At 39.7% G+C, this 20,232-nt stretch overlaps 1 protein-coding gene across 3 annotated transcripts in view; it reads left to right on the forward strand.

Annotated features, from left to right (window-relative positions):
• The window catches only part of CHD7 (chromodomain helicase DNA binding protein 7), a 127,831-nt gene that overhangs the window by 53,651 nt on the left and 53,948 nt on the right, over nucleotides 1-20,232 (forward strand). For all 3 annotated transcript variants that reach the window (XM_019661125.1, XM_019661127.1, XM_019661126.1), the window contains exons 3-6: nucleotides 6,496-6,634; nucleotides 12,464-12,601; nucleotides 13,610-13,675; nucleotides 19,421-19,476. In XM_019661125.1, coding sequence (XP_019516670.1) covers nucleotides 6,496-6,634; nucleotides 12,464-12,601; nucleotides 13,610-13,675; nucleotides 19,421-19,476 — 399 coding nt within the window. The remainder of the gene's footprint in view (nucleotides 1-6,495; nucleotides 6,635-12,463; nucleotides 12,602-13,609; nucleotides 13,676-19,420; nucleotides 19,477-20,232) is intronic.

Here is a 20,232-nt window from a genome sequence, read left to right on the forward strand (position 1 = left end):
CCCACCCAGACGCTCTCTGCCCAGGGCTTTCTTGTGGAGAATCTCAAACGTTTGGGTGTCTGCTGAAGACTCCAGGGGCCCTCGCCTGGGGAGCTCCAAGTGCCTTTGTGTGGCTTGACCTTTGGATTTAGTATCTGTCATGCAGTTTGTTTTGTCTCTTTCCTCATTAATTTGTCGCCTGCATTCTATTACATTAATGTTTAGCTGTTAAATAAATTTTAGTCTTAGGACTTTATTTAAAATTTTTATTTTGTTGGCTTAACTTTACCTTCTGATGTAGCACCTTTTCTGTTGCCTTCATTGATCCTTTTAAACTTTTAGTACTTTATCTTTTCTCTTTTTCAGTTTACCTCTTTATCGGTTTGCCTCTTTATCTTTCGATTTCCTTTTTCATTGTTTAAAAATTGAGAGGAGACTGTTCTCCTCCTCCACTGAGAGGTTTGGTGGTTTTCTGTAGGCCAGCGCTGAGCCCTTGACCTTGACGGTGACAGCTTGTTACGTGTTTCATTACGGCCGCTGAGTAGAATTGCAATATGCACAAACATCCATGCCAGGAGCCTCTCTCTGGCTTATCCGTTAGGTTCATTTTTTTTTTTTTTTAATTAGAAAGCCCTTTGAGCATACAAAAAATAAGGCTATATGTTTCAATACCCTTTACTCTGCTTCTAAAAGATGATAGTGGGACATTTTAGCCTGAGTCCCTGAAAACAAATTTGATTAATGTCAATGACCCAAGCCTCAGGGTTGACTTTCCCCAATGTGATGAGAATCTCCACTAACTTGTCCCGTCTGAGGGGTTCGTTGGATTGAGAACTCCCTCCCACTGTCCAGAAATCTTCATTAACTGACCATATTCTTCTCATCACATTTGTTCCCATAATAGGGTTCTTTTTCACACTTTCTTTCTTTTAAGGACTTAGATCCTAGGCTGATGCTGATCAGTGTTTAAGTGTATTCTGTTTGGCCATAATCAGGGCAGCTAGCTAGCTGGCTTTCTAATAAGTTCTGTCCTTTTGCATAAAGCCTTCTTTAAAAAGCCTTCCCTCTTTCTCACCCCGAAGAATTAGTTATCTGTGTGCTGTATCTTGGTCCGGGTGAATTCATCCAACCCCACTTCAGGTGATAGCACCTGCCCCACCGTGGTGGACATCTGCCGTCATGAGCTGACCTGAGGTAGATTTCTTCTAGTGTCCCTCGATCTGACAGGTACTCTTCTCTAAATACAGAATGTGTGTTCTCCTAGTGCTTTTTCTCATTGAGCGCTCATCACGATGGTGTGTGCTGGGATCACCTTGGGGGCAGTCTCAGAACTTTAGAGCCTGATGTGGCAAAGGTAACCTAAATGTCACTTAGCTTGGGCTCTGAGCACATCCGACTGCCCACCAGTGTGACCCCACTCTCACGATGAAATGCGAGAGAAAAGCTGGGAAAGGGACAGTGACCTTTCAAACCACCAGCAGCATTCCCAGAAAAACGTGCTCCCTCCCGGATCTCAAGCGCTTGTCTAGCTCTAGCTTCAGGAGTGTGTGGCTCTGTATCTTGGTTGCACCGGTGATGATGGGCGATAAGGATCAGGAAGTGGAAGAACTTTGTGAGGGGGGAGGGGGGAAGTGCACAGATAGACTGGTTTTGAAAAATTGCTAAGGTTCGCTCTATTCAGGTAGTACTCTAGCCCCGTTTTCCTGAGTTTCATGGGTGTTTAGTCATAAAGATGGAATCTATGTGTGGGGTTCTTAAGTGAGTTAATGAGAGAGGCACTTTAGAGGAGTGCCTGGCAAATAGTAGGGGCTGTGTCTGTGTGTCGCTGCTTCCCCTATGACTTGCATTGTTCAGTTAAACCGACCAGCTAACATTTTTAGTAACCTACCTGATCAGGCGCTAGAAATACGAAGAAAAATAAGACAGTTTCTCCCCTTTTTGAGCTTATGGGATAGTTGGAGACACACACACACACACACACTCCTTTGGCTTTAATACACTGCAGTAATGTTACCACCAAGTTTTGTGTCTTGTAAATATCTCTGTGTGGGGCACAGCAGGTGGCTTTAGGTGGAGTGGGATCTAAAATGCTTGTCTGAGTGAGTGATGTCCACGTTGCGTGTGGTCGATGAGTAGACCTGGGGGGAAAGTGGAGGTAGATGAGATACTTGTAAACCTGAAGGAGTAGTTAGTCCTGTGTGTCTGCGCATGAAGCGCCCAGGAGTTGGGGAAAGTAGAAAACTAAGGATAATGCTGCCAGCGGCAGAAACTGCAGAGAGCCTGTGCGGCATTGCGGAGGGACCCCTACTTTAGTGTCTGTGGGATTGGACTTGAAGCAGAAGGATGAGCCAGTCAGGTTTGCATTTGAGCTGGTCACTCTGGTGACACGTGGCGGACGAGTTTGTGGGTGTTGTTTTGGTGGCCGTACCATGTCGCTGAGCTAGGAAATGTAGGAGGCACACAGCAGGTTCTGGAGAGGAATGAAGGCTGACACGATTTCTCCACAGCCAAGGCCCTTCAGTTAGAAAGGTCCACAGTTAGAAAGTGTTCCCCACACGCTCCTGGTCTTGACATGCTCGCTCGTGGGTCGCCGTGCGGGCCCGCGTCGGCCAAGCCTGTGGGCGGCCATCATGGCAGCCATGGCGGTGCACCAGGGTTCCGTGGCTGCCGCCTCAGCACTGCAGTGTTGTTGGTTTAAGGGCTGTTTCTTCTCAGTAACGTTCTCTTCTCCCCGACTGGAAAAGCTGCCCTCTTTGTGCATTCCAGCTTTCCAAATTGCAGTTTGGAAGAGGAATGTCTATATGGCTATGTTTTGGCTTTGACGTTATAAAAGACGAGATTTAAATGACTGTGGATGTTGGAGTGTGTGTCCGTTCTCCAGTAGTCTCACGGTGGGTAACTGCCCCGGGATTATGAAGGTGACCAGGCAGTGGGGAGGCAGCTGTAATAGCAAGGTGGGAAGTGATAGTGTTTCTGAATTGAAACGGCGGTCATGGGCACGGAGAGCAGCAGCCATTGGGATTACCTGCTTGTTTGTGTTTTTTTGTTGGCGTTGAAGAATGTTGATAAAGGACTTTCCTTTTATTCGTGCTGCGTAGGTGACGTGACCACGATGAAGTGGAGACCTGTCCATGAGTCTTTGCAGTTGATTCGGCCCAAGGGGGTCTAAGCCACAGCCAGAGAATGTGAGGTGTGATCAAAAGATACAGTGAATATTTAAGTAAAAAAAATTTATTACAGCAAAAGACACATTGCTATTAATCCCTCTCAAGTCCCCCTTGCTTCGAACACACTGTTCTTGTTACTTTCTGAAGCAGTTCTGGAAGTCCTCTTTCGTGAGTGTCTTTACTTCATCCTCCATCATGACAATGCTCTGTGTCACTCATCGCTTCTGATACGTCAATTTCTGTCAAATAAAAACATTACGATGTGTCCTCATCCACCGTAGTCACCAGATCTGGCAACATGCGACTTCTGGCTCTTCCCCAAAGTCAAAATGATTCAGGACACTGAGGCAGCCACGACAGTGCAACTAAAGACACTCATGAAAGAGGACTTCCAGAACTGCTTCAGAAAGTGGCAAGAACGGATGGGATAAGTGTGTTCAAAGTGAGGGGGAGTATTTTGAGGGGGATTAATGGCAGTGTGTCTTGTACTGTAACAATTTTTTTAAATTTAAACATTCAGCATATTTTTTTATCACACTTTGTATGTTCCCACACTTCCCAGAATACGTTCTCAGCTGTTTCTCTTCCAGATGTGTGTGATGGCCTTTTGTGCCAGACACTGCCAGGGTTTTAAACCATCTCATTTAAACCTCATAACGAATCTTGGAGGAAGATGTAATTACTAACCTTGTTTTATAGATGAAGAAACTGAGGCTCAGGGAAATTAAGTACTTATCCTGTGTCACAGGTTGTAAGTGACAGAGCTGGAACGTGAACTAAGGTCTGTCTGACTCAAGTCACCGCTCTTAACCACCACTCTGCATGACGCTCATTTGTTAAAAGAAAAATTCTAACTTTGGCTGTTTTGGAGGCAGAGTGGTTTTTATATAACATGTAGTTGAAAATCCAGATTAATTTACTGCAAAATAAGTAGCAAAGGCCACTTAATTTAAATAACTTCACCTTATCCTTGATGGTAATGTCTTTGAGGAAACACTGAAGGTTTTGTAGCGTTTTTGACTTGGACTGTTTTTGGTGTATGTGTTGGTGCCCTGAGAAGATGTTAGCATGGAAAGGCTTCGCTGTCTCTGGGCGGGCAGCATGGACAGTGCAGGGTCTAATGAGTTTAGAAATCTGTCAGTAATCAGATCAGGGATGAGTGCTTCCCTTGGCTACAGGCTTTTTGTCTGAGCATCTGGAGAGGTCCTGTCCAACTTTTCGCAGTCTTGGGGGTTCCACGTAGTTCATTCTTGGGAAGGGCAGATGGAAAATCATTAGCACTTCTCTCCTTCAGTAAATTGACGTTTCGTCCAACCTGGGCTCCGGTGGGCTTCGAGATGGTGAGCCCCTAACTCCTGTAGGACAGTTCACACAGGGCGCCCCACTAAATCAAATTGTGTGCTTCACCCTGGCGCAGAGAGGTCACCGTGAAAAGCGCTAGTTGCCAACTTACTGTACCTGGCAGTGGTCCAGTTCTGTGACAGGCCTACCTCTGATTTAAACAAATTTGAGAAATATGTAAAGTTTTGGAAGCAGTTTTGCACTGATTTGATAAAAGAAACCACAAAACACTGCAGCGCAGGTGTTGAGAATGTTTGAAAGCTGATTGAGGGAAGCAGATGGCTTTAGTCAGTGGCATCCAGCCAAAAGAGCAGGTGCTGGTCATGTGACCGCTGGTTACCAGGGTAATCTGATTGCTCTTGGCGTGCAGATGAAAGGGAAGGGGCCCAGCGTTCAGCTGTAGTATTGTATAATTTGTGGCAGTTAGAGCGGAAATAAATGCTGGAAATGGAGCCTCATAGTGGGGGAGACTTCTGTCCATGTGTAGCGTAAACACTAGGACAGTTGGATGAGGAACTGTTGTATGGATTTTTTTTTTAAATTTAAAAAATATTATTCTTTCATGGATCTTTTGGGGACTTAAAGTTTTTAGGACACTGCTTTTTTTTTTTTTTTTTAATAAAAAGAACTCTTTAAACTTAACTGCCATTTGCTATAATCTTGACTTGTAAGTTATTTCCTTATGTGGCTGTTTACTAAAATGTTAACAAAACAAAATAAAAATAAGCTCTTAGTGTTTAAGAATAACTAGTGTAAGATTATCCAAGATTTTATTTATTAGAAAAATACATTTTAGGTATGTGATGGATACTTAATTATATTAACAAAACTTTTGAAATATTTTATGTTACACATGCTTTACTTAAATAAAAGGGTATAGTTCTCTTGGCCTCTTTTGTTGTAGCTGAGGCTGAAAAAAAAGTGCTGTTTAATGCATTCTATGAACATACTTAGCTAGGAATTTACAAACTTTAATAAATAAACTTTGAAAAGTAATTTTAAATACTTTCTTTAGTTTTCAAATTCTATTAGAATTTTAGGATCTGTAGAAATAGTAAATATAATCATTACTAAGGCTGGATTATTTTTAATGTTGGATAACAAATGAATATTATATTAGAAAACCTTGGGGCCGGTTTTAAATTGGAATGGAAGACAACACTAAGTGTACACACTAAAAGAATGTCAAATAAAGGTTCTAAAGATGATGGTAAGCTTAAATTTTTTTTTTTTGTAGAGTTCATGTCTTTTGACTTACATAATATTCAAATCTATTAACTTTTGACAAACATACTATGGAACATGTACTTAAATTATTGGGCTCGCTTTGCTAGTTTTTTTAATTTCAGAGACTTAGCTTTTGAAAAAAAGGTTATTGTGAGTACTTCACAAAATTTCTAGCACAAAAATAAAGCTTATGTTTAGTTAGGAACACAGCATTCATTAAAATTTTGTAGAAAAGGAAAATGCTGTATAATTTGTTATATTTTTTAAAACTGTAAATTGGGTAAAAATGGGGCTGAATGATATAAAAGAGGACACTAATAGTACTGGTCAAGAAAAGACTTAAATGGGAGTATTTATAACTATCTGCAAAAGACACACAGAAATTATCATTATATTCTAGCTTTCTTTGACAGTTTATAAAAACATATTCTGCACCTTAAAAATTTGATAGCAAAATTACTTGATCTGATTTTTCATTATGACTTGGTGTATTGGCAGGAATTTTTGCATTGTGTAAATGAACAAATGTACTCTGTGTGGTATTAGGAGTTTTTGCATTTAATTTCTTTTTAATTAGGTCAGGTATTTGCTGAAGGTCATCAATTGGGGTTTTGCCATAAAAACTGAATTGAGAGTACCATTTAAGTATAAATGGCAGCATGCATTGACTTATCAATTGTCAGTGATACGTCGGGGATATTAATGCGGGAAATACAAGGCATGGGGCATGTGGAAAACCTCATTAAAAAGTGAACGCTAAGTGATCCACTTTGAATTCTAGTAATAAGAAGCCTGATTCAGAAGCAAGTGCTTTGAAGAAAAAGGTCAACAAGGGAAAAACAGAAGGTTCTGAAAATTCAGACTTAGACAAAACGCCCCCACCATCTCCTCCCGAAGAAGAAGATGACCCAGGTGTTCAGGTAATACCATTATTCTAATCCTGAGCCCTGGCTACTTAGCAGGGGTAACTTTAGCTGCATATCAAGTGCCCTAGACCTCCCCGCCTTTGTTATAGAGCTGCTTTAAAGATGGCCTTATTGTTGTCGGGAACATTACATCCATAGTGATGAGAGCTGGGGGTGGGGAGAGGGGGGCAACCTGAAATTAAATTCCTGACTTTTTGCTTTTGCCATCTTTGATTCTAGGATAAGTAAAACTGTGGGTCTTCATTTATTTCTGTCAGTGTATCTGTTGATGTTTATGTAAATATTAGTGTTAACATTGTTAATAATATTGGTTCATTTAAAGCTTCATTCTCATTTTCTCTGAAGTTTGATTGCTTGTCAGTTCTTTTATTTTGCTGAACAAAAAAGAAAATCAAGATATAATCTGTAGCATTTCTGAAGGTTTCTTATATCCGATGGTCAGAGCTGAGATATATTCATGTAATACCAAAGTTTCTATGAACATGTTAGTGACTTTCTGGATGGCAGTGCTACAGAATTTTTCAGTGTTAGATTCTCCTGACTATTGGGAGAATTTCATAGGAATCAGTTGAAAAGCTAATCCTGAAATAAACATTAGGAATTTAGGCTCTTGTGTATAAAGCACAGTGCCTTCACTGATTGGACTGTAAGGTGAGGGACCCTTACACGTGACCGTTAAAAATTATTTCCTTGTTATGTTCCCTGGAAGCATGCCAGTAGGCTCCACTGGGATGGCTGGGAATGGCACCTCTGTGAATGACATCTAAGTTATCAAGGAGCAGCTACTGAGGAGTCCTGCCACAATAGGAAGACAGCCCCTCGAAGCTCCCTAGATTTTTCCTGATCGTTCAGTGTACTGAGTACTTTCTGCCTCCACCTCTACCAATTCACTTAAAAGTTCGAAACAAAGTATTTGCAGTATACAGCTCTATTCTAATGAATTTTAGATAGTTTTGTTTTTAGTACAACTCCTTGTTATCTGTACCTTTCCAGAGTGGCTTAATCTAAGAGGACTTGAGAGGGAGGGAGAGGAGACAGAGGGGAGAAGGGAGGGAGAATATGAATGAATGTGTGTTGGTTTGGTTTGATTCTATAACTAACATAACGATACCACTGGCAGTTGGGATTAATTTTGTAATTTACTTTGATTTTACATGGCAGTGAAAAGATATCGGGCAGGTAAGTAGATACCTTTTTTTTTTAATTGGTTAGAAAGTTTTAGATTACAGTATTGTAATGATTTTGAATTTCATTTTTATGCTCAATGGTGTTTTTTTCCTGAATTGTGTCTGCTTAAACTAGGATCTTTATGACATTAGAATTTGGACTATATTAAGAGGATTTATTCACACAAGTCAAGAAAATTATGTTCTTTCACAAATATCGCTGCTGATTTTTAAAGACTTATTCGTTTTAATACAGACTCAAGTGGACTTTATGAAATACTGTTTGGGTGTTCTATTTTCTTCTGCATTTCAGTTATAGAAAAATGCTAATCAATTCAAATGAACATTGGTGCATCCTTTGTAATTGGCTAATGCTTAACTGTTACCGGTTCAATCGCTACTATAGACAGCTGCACAAGTAGATCTGCTGTGGAAGTCAGGCCTGTTGGTGTCTTGACACAGGAAGTGATGCTGACTGCTGTTCATTGTGTTTCTTCCTTTAGCACATGCATCAAGTTCTTTAGTTTTGTGATTGATTTGTTTAAGCTTTAGTAAATGCCATATACTTTTAATGAACTCAAAATTGTGTCACAAAGTACTACAACAGTGAGACTGGAAACATTTAAATCCTCTTTTAGTTACTTAAAAGTTACTTTTAACTATAACTTTTCAAAGCAATCCAGGTTGAACAAGTTGACCTATGATTTTAGCATCAGTTCAAAAGCTTTGAGTTGTGGTAATTCTTACCTTTCATTTTTATTCACAAAAATCTTTCAAATAATAATGGTTTAACAGATCATAATAGAAACATATTATGTAATAAATTTATTTTATATTGGGAAGTTGTAAAAGGAACCTCAATACCCAAAATAAATGAACTTAATATCAATTATTATTTAGAAGGTAGAGAAGCCATATAATACTTAAAGGTTTCAGAAAATTGAGTTCTAATTGTATTTTGTTTTTTTTACGCTTATTAAGTGACCTTCCATGCATTACTAACTAACCCCATCACTGTTGCATAACACAAGGTCGATACGAAGAGAAACTTCCATTTCTTTTTTTTTTTAAGATTTTTATTGGGGAATTGGGGGAAGGGGAACAGACAAGTTGCTGTCGTTTTTGTTCTTCAGTCTAGTTGTGGAGGGCCGCTCACGCTGGCTGCTGGCTACACACAGTAGCCCATGGCAACCCACTGCCACAGGGGCTGCAGCCTACGCCGTCGCCGCCGGCGACTCACAACAGCCCAGCTCCAGGTTGAGCTGTTGTTCAGCATCTTAGCTGTAGAGGGCAGTGTCACTGGCCCTCATATGTGGGATCCGAACCGGGGCCCTCTGGCGTCCCAAGCCAGTTCTTAACCACCGCGCCACTCGGCCGGCCCTAGAAACTTCCATTTTAAAAGTTATGTCCACCACAATGGAATTGTAATAGATAAGTATGATATCGGGGGTGGGAGGGCAGTAGATGGGGGAGAGGGGTTGTTCCAATGTGAAGGGTGAAAAGGATAACTATTGTGTTGTTCTGTATACCTGAAACTAACAATAAAAAAATTTTAAAAGTTATGTCCACCAATATATAAATGTCTATTGAAAAAGGAAAGCCCCGTGTTTTATTGTACTAGAGCATTTCTTTGATATCAGAGTGAGACTTAGTGTAAAGTAGATTTATCTTAGACTTATACACGGGTGTTTAGTTGCTTATGCTGGGAGAATATTGTGGCCCCAACCATGGAAACTTGATAAAACATCACAGATGTATCATTGGTAACACATTACTCCTTACAGTAATGACATAGAGATGAAAATATAGATCAATCTATTTCAATTTAGTTAAATTGATATATCAAATGAAATACAGATATGCTAAATTTCACAAAATTAAAATATTGATAATAGCCTTTTCTATCTTAAAGAAATTGACAGTCGAGAAGTGAGGGATAGTGTAAAGTGGGCACAAGAGCAGGAGTTCACTCTAGGTCAACTTTGGGAAGAGAGAAGGGAAGCCGTAGAAGGTAGCTGGGCCTTGTCACCTCATTGCTTTCTGATTTTCCTTTGGAAAGGTGGAGTTAATTAATGATGACTTTAACCCTACTAATTGCATCTGGCATTAATTGTACCATGCACTATTCAAAATGCTGGAAGTGCATTCCCTCATGTGATCTTTACAGTCTACTCATGAGGTAGTTACTACCATTAATCCCATTCTACAGATCAGGAAACTGAGGTTCACATTACTCATTTAAGGGCACAGTAAGGCTCTGGGCTCATTTAAGCATGGACACTCAGCTCCAGAGCCCACCTGGTCAAACTGCCTCAGGTGATGGGGGGAAAGGTCACAATTGGCAGGACCCCCACTGGTTTCTGTGCCACCTTGACCTGGAATTGGTTATCCTGGGCATGTCAGAGGAGCAACCTCTGGACCCTGTTGCTACTCGCTCTGGTCTAGGAAGTCTGTTAATAAGATGTTGCCCCAAATACCTTGTGTCAGAAAGGCGCTTTGCGCCTCTGCAGCTATGACTGTGTAAGTCCAAGAGCTCAGCCTCCAACAACCCATTTGATGTTCATATTAGACTGAGTTTGTGTTGTGAGCTGCCTCAAACCCCTTTTTGAGAGCAGAGACGAGAAACCTAATAAAAATTAGTCATTCCGACTCTGAGACAGGTGCTGGGGTTTGTCGGTCCTGACACGAGTCACTTAGGTGCCCACATGGTGAGATAATTTGCCTTGCTCTGCCTGATTGTTCCAACTCTGAAATCTCCAGGCTCTTTAAAAGTTTTATTTCATAATTCTTAGAGAAAAATCCATCTAAGTGTTAAACTTTTCTCATTATCCTTTTTATTTCTTTGATGTGCTTTGCGATCTCAAGATTATCTTGCATTTGTCAGCGATTAAAACATGTCATTTTAGTGTTATCTTAGATTTTATCACAAACATATTAATGAAAAAGTTATTTCCTCTCCATTTTTAGTTAACTGACAAAACTAATTTTTTATCATAAAGGTCAAACAATACAGAATTATTTTCAAAAAAAATGCCGAACCTTCTGCTCCATTCAGCTCACTCCCTGAAATACTTACTAGCAATTTGTTGTGTGTGGTTTCATATTTTTTTCTGTTATTGAAAACATACACAGTATACATTCCTTTTTTAGCAAATACTCACTGAGTCATAAAGCAAACCTGACATACAGTGTCTGTCTTGAGGAACTTCTGTATCGATGATCCACACATATGAACAGATACATGACGTTTTTCGTTCTCTTAAATAGAATTATCAGCTACTTATTATTATGACTTACTTTTCTTTTTATTTCAGAATTTATCTTGCAGACACTCTGAAGATACATCATGTGGTGTATCTAGAAGCGCAATTGCTGGGTCTCAGCGTGGGCATGTCTTACATTTTGATAGACACAACCACACTGCCCCGCGAACGTGTGTGTACTGGGTTCTAGTTTGACCACTGGGGTGGGAGAGGACCCATTTTGCCAGTAATCCTACTAATACTGGCCATGACCAATCTTTTACATTTTAATCAGCACGGCAAAAAATTTTAAAAAGGGGGCCGACTGAATGGCGCATTGGTTAAGAGCTGGCTTGGGACGCCAGCTCTGAGCAGCAGGGCCCCGGTTCGGATCCCACATATGAAGGCCAGTGACACTGCCCTCAACAGCTAAGATGGTGAACAACAGCTTGACCTGGAGCTGGGCTGCCATGAGTTGTCAGCGAGGGCGTAGGCTGTAGCCTCTGCTGCAGTGGGCTGCCGTAAGCTACTGTGTGTGGCCGGCAGCCAGCGTGAGCGGCCGGCAGCCGGCAGCCGGTGTGAGCTACCAAGAGCTGCTGTGAGCAGCTGTCTGGTGGCCGGCGACTGATCTGCCTCATCTGGGAAGAGCACAATGATAATACCAACATGGGCTAGTGAAGCGACGTCCTCCACAACTAGACTGAAGAACAAAAGGACAGCAACTTGTCTGTTCCCCTTCCCCCGATTCCCCAGCACTATGCCCCAATAAAATCTTTAAAATAAAAAAAATTTTAAAAAGGAAAATTACTTTTCATTGTCATTCATTATAGGTTCTGATATTGAATCCTTCATCTCCTCAAACATTTTCAGACTATTTCTTTTAGGACCAAGATTAAACTGCAAACCTTCTATTTAAATAGCCCTCTGAAATAGAATAATATTATAATAGTATTTATATAGAACTTTATAACTGGAAGATAATACAGATTATCTTCCAAAGCCTTTACTTTTGGGGGCTTTTTTATCATGGGTAAAATTTGAAATGTGCAAAACCAGAGAATAATAATGAAGTCCTGTGTACCCATCACCCAGCTTCAGTATTGCCTTCACGTTTGAGGAACACACCAGTTGAGTGAGCAACACGATTTGTTGTTATTTCTGTTTCCCAGTTGAAGGTCTGATAGCTGATAATTCTATTTACGATAACTCCCGTGCTGGGCGCTGACTTCAGATCCCCACCCACCTGTTTCCATTGTATCCGTTGCCCCTGTGCTCTCTTATGTGAATTACAGGGTTAAAGTTACCAGCTTTTCTTGAAGATTAATTTTAAAAACTATCCACCTCGCCATTCTGAGAAGTTAGAAAGCCCACCAGCAATTGCTTTTTAAACTTCCTTTGCTGGGTTTGTGTTGTAGAAGCGACGGTCCAGCAGGCAGGTGAAGAGGAAGCGATACACTGAAGACTTGGAGTTCAAGATTTCTGACGAGGAGGCAGATGATGCAGATGCTGCTGGGAGAGATTCCCCCTCCAACACCTCGCAGTCGGAGCAGCAGGTGGGAGTCCAGGTCTGGGTGGTGCGCACGCGTTTGGAAAGATGGAGCCCGAAAAGTTCACCTGAAGCACTAGAGTGGAGCCGGGGGATCTTTATCTCATGTTAGCTGACATGTTATGGGAAATGTGTTGTTTACCAGTCTCTCTTTAAGACGCCCTGTTCGCTGAAAGGTACTTTTGTACATTGATATGTAATATGTCACCGTTTTGGAGAATTAATGGTCTGTGTTGAGGAAGAGGCAGAGCTAGCATGCAAGGAGGCTGGATGTACCTCGGAGAATTCAGTGCTGTAGCTTCTGGGACTTTAATAAACCACTCAGGCTTGTCTCCTGCTGTCAGGCACCAGAAGAACCCCTTTATGAAATTACTGCCTTGTATTACCCAGCAGGGCATACTTTATTCTCTGTGCAATGTAAATGATGGATAAAACAGTTTGTATAAAATATGGGTAGTAATGTAGGGTTGGTTATTGTACAGATCTTTTTTTAAAAAAATAATAATGCCCTTTTCTTACTATTACTGTACTTTAGTTAACACACCGGTAACCCATTGAAAAGGATATTAATGTAGTTCTGTGTTTTATTTGGTAATCTGTGCTATGGTAGATTGTTATGTAACGTTTATGTGACCTCCAACGATAAAAGCTGCCTACAATAACAGAATGATGAGTATATTTGCCCCATGGGCATAGATGAGGAAAAGTTATATTTTTGATGCTCTCATGCAGATATGATTTTCTCCTGGCGGCTGGAGTTTCTGAATGCTCTCTGGCTTTAGGGGTCTGTGTTAGTCCACGTCATTAAACCACATAATCATGAAGTAATGCAGATCTTTTGCCTTTGTGCAGAGTGGGATTTTTGTTCTTTTCAATCATTTTTCCCACTGGCAATTTTGTACCCAGTGCTCTAAAGGGTATGGAGGTAGATGCATAAAGGGGATGATTTTTTACTTTTATAGCTTAGAATGAAATGCTTTCCATTTGGATGGATTTATTCTACTTTACTTTTTAGGAATCTGTTGATGCGGAAGGTCCAGTGGTAGAAAAAATCATGAGTAGTCGTTTAGTGAAAAAACAGGTAAGCACCATCTGGAGTGATCAAAACCTATGGTATATGTATAACTCTTAAATTATTTTTTGCTTTATAATTTCTTTTTAAAATTTCACTGTTGGAAAATAAAACTTCTGGTGATATTTCTAACGCTGTCTGATGTATTAGCGGCTCAGCCAAATATAAATCCTTGGGATATTCAGCTTCAAATGAAATTAAAATATACCAAACAATTATGCCATGTAGAGTAGGCAAGAAACTCAAAAGTCTCAAAGAAATGTGTAGGACTTTCAGGGTTACAGGCTGCCTTTTTCGTAAATATCATTCCTAAAAATCATAAACATGAATTTACATCTCATTTCCCTTAGGAAAGTTCCCTGCCCTCCTTTACCCCACCCCCACCCCCAGAAGTTCTTCATTCTAGTGAGTAGGTGTTTTCTCATACTTTTCATAACATTTTTTTCATATGTAATTAAAATATTTATTAATATAGTTTTTGTCAGTGTGATGGTGAAATATAGAACTATTTTCAGTGTAGTTTTGACTTATTGTTCATAATTATTATTAAATTCATGTTGGTCCGCAAAGGTGAGCACTCAGTACCTGTCATTAGTCTGGTAACTTTGTCACTGAGGGACACATATATTCTGTGACAAAGAATTCCAGTTACACCGTATTTTCTTTGACTGATGGAGATTCCCAGTTTCATCCCAACCATCTCCTTTCTTGCATGGTTTGAGAAAATGCTTTATTCAGTTTGAAGAATTACATAGGCACCTCAGTGCATTTACACATTCCAGCACACAGTTTTCAGTGTCTCTAGCAAGTGGTCCCCTGTAGATACAGGTGTCAGTCTTTTAGCTGGAATCCTTGTCAAATGCACAGTTCTTTCCTTTTACTTGCTTTCAGGGTGGGTGGAAGTACAACCTCATTGTTTTGACATGTGAAATAAGTTTCTTTTTTTCTTAAGTAAAGTATGTACAAAATGTAACTTCCCGTTGAGAAAAGAGGAATTATGGGACTTCAAGTGAGATTCCAGGCTTATCAAATAGGAAACCTTTACTGTTCAAATACTACTATCTAGAGATCCTTGAAAATGATACTGCGCCAGCAGCAAACTTCTTACATTTATTGCAATATTGCTTGCTTTTCTATTATTCAAATTCAAATTGAGCATAGTGGGTATGGGGGGTATATAGAGTGGGTGTCTGGTGACTCTTTGAACTTGAGAATTTTCTCTCTGATTAATTAAATGATAAAATTTCAACCAAATTTCCCACCTGTTCAAGCAGAAATGAGTACTGTTTAACTCATTAGAAAGGTTGCATTTTTGTCCTGCTAGTGACTCTAGAACTGTTCATTGTGAATTGTAGATATTAACATATGGTAAAATTTAAATACTTGACATGCTTTAAAGAATAATCCCCTTCTGAATGGAAGTGACTTGTTTGAGTAAATAGCATGTGGTTCAGATGGGATATATTAATTTTCATTCATTTGAAAGTGCTTCAGCAGGCGCACTCAACAGGTTTGGGGGTTGCAGTTATAATTAGCTCTGTTATTCGGAGCTGCTTAGACTGTGCATTATGTAGGACACTGCTTTTTCCTCCTGTTTTGCCCACTTTAGGGCTTTTCCCCCTTTTTTTTATTACCCTTTAAAGATGAGTACCCACAGTTTAGGAATAGGTGTTACCATTTACAGACAACCAGGTTTATCTTATCATAGGAGATTAAAAATCACTATAACTGTACAGGAGGGTGGAGTATTTGTTGAGTTGGTGAACTTTAGGATGGAGAAAATTAACGGAAACATTTCTGTGGAAGGGAAGAGATGCCTTGAGGTTGATTGAAAGTGAGAAGAGGTATGGAGTGCATTGACGTGCTTGTAGGTTACGGGTATCTCATAAAAGACAATAAAAAACCCACGAGACAGTTGTACATGTTAGCAGCTACTAACTTTTTAAATTGCTCATGTTCTCAAAATAGTTACCTTAGTTATCATTTTTAATAACGTTGGAGGAAAGTGTGGCAAATAGAAACAAAAGGAAATTTGAGATTTTCCTGTAGATTCCAGCTATGCCTGCTGGTCTGTTTCCTGTTTCCTGTTACCTTGAATAATTGAAGATGTGGCTGTAAGAAGGTTCCTTTATCTCCCCCTGGCAGCTTTACAGAAAATGGCTAAGCTCTCAGAGCCAGTCCTGCATGGTGCTGACACATAGTGGGGACTCAGTTGATGGTTTTCAAAGTCCGTCGGCCTCCTCACTGTCGCCTAAGAAGGACGGTCCATTACAGTGGAGTCCTGCGGACTCCCAGAGCTCACCTCATGTTGGATAAGGATGGCTCAGGCGTTTATGCTGCTCTAAGCCCCGCTAAGTGTGCATGAGACCCACTGGAAGGGACATAGTTCATACTTGGATGTGAATTCTGAGGTAGATTTAAGAATGGACTTTTGGATGGTAAAGAGGTTAATTTTGTTTTCCACATTGAGTCATCGTGCAGCCCTCTCTGCGTCGAGCCATCTGTCTTACGGAACAATTCAAATCCTTTTTGCATCAGAAGGTCAAAATGGTTTGACAAGTGCATCCTGACCATATTTCTTAAAATTCTGTATTTTTTTTATAATTACATTAGATATATCTTCTTTTTAAGAGCTTTTTTTAAATTCCAAGGTGTTGGTTTTAATCCTCTTTGACTGAACTCAGTAACAGAAAACATACTGTGTAAGGAAAGCAGAGCCCTCAGCCCTTTGCCTGCTTTCTCCCGACGGGAGCTGCGGCTCGGTGTCTCTGGTGGGAAATGTAGCAGGCTGGGCCGGAAGGAGGAGGGCTTCACCTTTGTCTTACTGAGACTATTAAGGTGCTTTCTTGTTCTTTTGTGCATTAACAGAGTTTCCCTTTTTGATACTACAGTGGAGCTTTGTTTCTCCAGTGTGACTGCCTAATTTCATAGTAGAAGTTTAGGAAAGGTCCTTCCCCCTTTCAGGCCACGGGATTATCAGTTCCTGGATGGCTGTTTTAGAATCCAGGTGACTGGAGGACTCTATCTATATTGCCTGATCTGGTACATGTGAACAATGGGACAAGAATGGCTTAATATGTTTGGAATTTTAACTATCATAGCAATAATAAGGATTTTAATAGACTAGTTTTGGAGTCTAATGAAAAGATACACATTTCTCAAATTATTCTGTTGAACACGTGAAATTACTTTAGAGGGCTGTCAAATTTCATGGTAACTGTCCAAGAAATAAATTTGAGTGAATTTTTTTGTATGTGTGGAAATTGTGTCTTGATTCAATTATTCATTGTATATGCTTGTTATAAAATGGCTTCTGAAAATTGGGGCCTTGGGGGTAAGGATTGGGGCTGTTTTCAACTATCACCAGAGGCTGTTCAAACTGACTACCATTTAGAATAATGAAAATACACTACTGAGGGCTTATGAATTCTCACACTGTTGTTAATTGTTTTGCTATTAATAATATAGAATAAAGAGGTCAGTATGATCATATTATGTGAAATGAAGGTTACAAAAAAGTTCTATTTACAGTTCCAGAGGCAAGAAGGTGATCCGACATGGGTCAGTTAAAGCAGAGGCTTGTAATTTGGGACATCCAAAAGAAGTATCACCAGTTCCAGGTGCTACTAACTGAGGCCTCAGAACCTAATTGCTTCCTCCCAGACAGCTCTAGACCCTCATGTTAGGCATCTCCATAGCAGGTTCCCAGAGGAATACTAGCTCATCATGACAAGAAAATGGGTATTTAACAAGAGTCAAAAACAGATAGTTGATGGCTGTAAGTAAGTGTCAGAGCTTTCTGGGAACAGAGTTGAGACCATCTCTATTGGAAACCATCTCTGTTGTTCATGAGTTGATCCTGTATCTTTTGGTACCTGCTTATAAATTATGGGATGGTGAGACCACTTAGAATGAGATGGAAAGGATAGTACAGGAGGAAAGATGGGGAAGAAGGGAATCAGGAAATAATAGAACATAGAAATGATAAAGCTTGTCTTTTTACTACCTCAAACACACGTGATTTTGAAAAACTTCCACAATCGAAAAAAATATAGTTAGCACCAAAAGAGTAAAAACACTAGACCAAACATTTGAATTTCATTGTACATTTGAATTTCATGATGTGCTATGAGAAGCATCAAAAGATCTAAGCTCACCCTGGCTTTCCATTTTCTCTGGTTGTCTGCTGTCTTATCTTTGCCTTTTCACCAGTATCTCCCATTCTGCCCAAAGAGAACATATCTTGAAATCACTGCTGAAATGTGGGAGTAGGATGGGATAATATTAGGGCTAGAAAAAAGTAAGGTGGGTCCTTGATGGGTTGTCACTGGAATTGACTAGACAGTCTGTAAATTAATTTCTGCTTTATGTTGCTGATTCTTGAAGACATCCAGCAAACATTTTTCATTTTGGACAACTAAAAGTCTGGAACATAGATGGTGTTCTGAATACACTGGTTTAAAAAGCTGCTTTAAGACCATTTATAGATCCATTAGTGCAGAACCAGATATGAATGGGTTTTGACCACACTCCTGGGTACTGTCTTCTTCTTGATGATCTCTCGGCAGGTGGAAAAACTGTTTCAAATTTAGGTTGAACTGATAAACATGAGAGTTTCGAAGAAAAGATTAAGTTCACAATCTTGGACAACGTTGAGGGCAATTGTAGTCTCTTTGAACAGCTCCTGTGCTAGTCTGTCACCCACTAGAAGTCTGCTCCTTTATTTGTCCTCTATTTTGTTCCTACTTGCCTTAATTTTCTTTGCAGCATCTCTCAGCCGGCTTAGCAGCCAGTTGTGACCCTCAAGGCAGGCTCGGGTGCTCTTGTAAGCGTGTAAAAGCAATTCCTAAACTTCTGTAAGTGGTGTTTATATTTACATCCCTGATATATCTGATCAAATGTTCCAGAAGAAAATTACACATTATGACTTGTTTAACAGCCTCAAACCAAAAGGAAAAAAAAAAGTATTGAAAGAGATGCTTACAATTTCATATGAGTGATATCTTCTACATACACTGTAGTCTGTAGGACCAAGGGAGATGTTATTGATAATCTTAACCACTGAACTCTTGATTTGGCTGACTTGTATCACAATTTTAACCTTACCTAAATGTAGTGTTTGGAGTGTTAATTTTATTTGGCTGCTATGTATGTGAGACATCTTGTCTGAGCGATTTTAATTGTACCATTGAGTAAAACTAAAACTGTGAATAGTGATGCACTGAAATTACATCATAAGAACAAGGTCTAGCTTTATATGGTTTCTTGTTTAGAGTTATTAACTATATGGAGGAATAAATGTCTTTTAAATATTTTAAAACATTACAAAACCTACAATGTAAAGTTGCCATGAGGCAGCCAAAAATAATACATATGGCATTCAGGAGAGCAGTTGCTAATTGGCTGCTGCCTGAGAAAATGGCACACTTGGCGTCTACTTAACACTGTGGGTTTGGCAGAAAGCCACATTTGGGGTCAGGTTGTTGTGAATGAAGCTGCATGTGGTTAGGGAGGAGTTAAAATGATTTATGTCTTAGAAGCTGGAGCACGTCGAGTAACGTGCAAGGGCCTAAGCGTGTCGTGTGGGTCTTCCTCGCACTGGCCCCCCACCAGCTCAGTGTGCTCATTTTCACAAGAACGTCCTGTGCTGCTTTTGTCATTCCTATTTTGTGTTTATCTGGGAGTAAATAATTATTCTTGGAACATTCTAGTAGGTGGTTTTAAGCATGTGCCTGAATTTTTATTTTGTTGCAGAAGGAATCTGGAGAGGAGGTAGAAGTTGAGGAATTCTATGTGAAATACAAAAACTTGTAAGTAGATTGTGATTTTTTTTTTAATTGGGGAATATATTTTCAAAGTACTAAACAATGACTTAAAAAATATTGGGAAAATAAAAAAATAATTGGGATTTAGGAAAATTTGATATGGTTTTATTTAGAGCTTTGAAGGCCATTACTTAATAACTTTCGTGCATTTTTCTAATTTTTTTTTTTTCAGTTACAGTCGACAGTATTATTTTGTGTTAGCTTCAGGTATACAGAATAGTCGTTAGACATTTATATAATTTATGCAGTGATCCCCCAATTAGTGTAGTCTGGTACCTACCTGGCACTATATGTAGTTGTTGCAACGTTACTGAGTGTATGCCTCATAACTTTCTTATCTTTGATATTTTATGAATTTAGCTTTTCTGGGAAAATGTGTAATAGATGTAAAAGTTGAGTAACTTTCGTCCATAACCAAGAAGTTCTTTTTAGGAGGGAATAAAAACTCAAACAGTAATAGAAAAGCAAGTGACATAATACTTGCCTGTCCTCTGTTGGGCCACCCTTCCTCTGTCGTCTGTGCCTAGGATGCCATGCCACTTGATCAGAACTCCACCGTCAGGCAGAAGCTCTGGAAAACCATGACATCACTCACATTTTGAAAGGCAATGAGCTGTGATCTTGTGTATTGGTTTTGGTTTCTAATTTTTTGTTTAGTAAATTTGAATAACATTTAAAAAACGGAACAGAAAACACAGTGAGTTGTTCTGGCTTGTAGATGTAGGCAGTTCCTGGGACCTA

Source organism: Hipposideros armiger, unplaced genomic scaffold (genome assembly GCF_001890085.2).
Source record: "Hipposideros armiger isolate ML-2016 unplaced genomic scaffold, ASM189008v1 scaffold_336, whole genome shotgun sequence".
Taxonomy (NCBI): domain Eukaryota; kingdom Metazoa; phylum Chordata; class Mammalia; order Chiroptera; family Hipposideridae; genus Hipposideros; species Hipposideros armiger.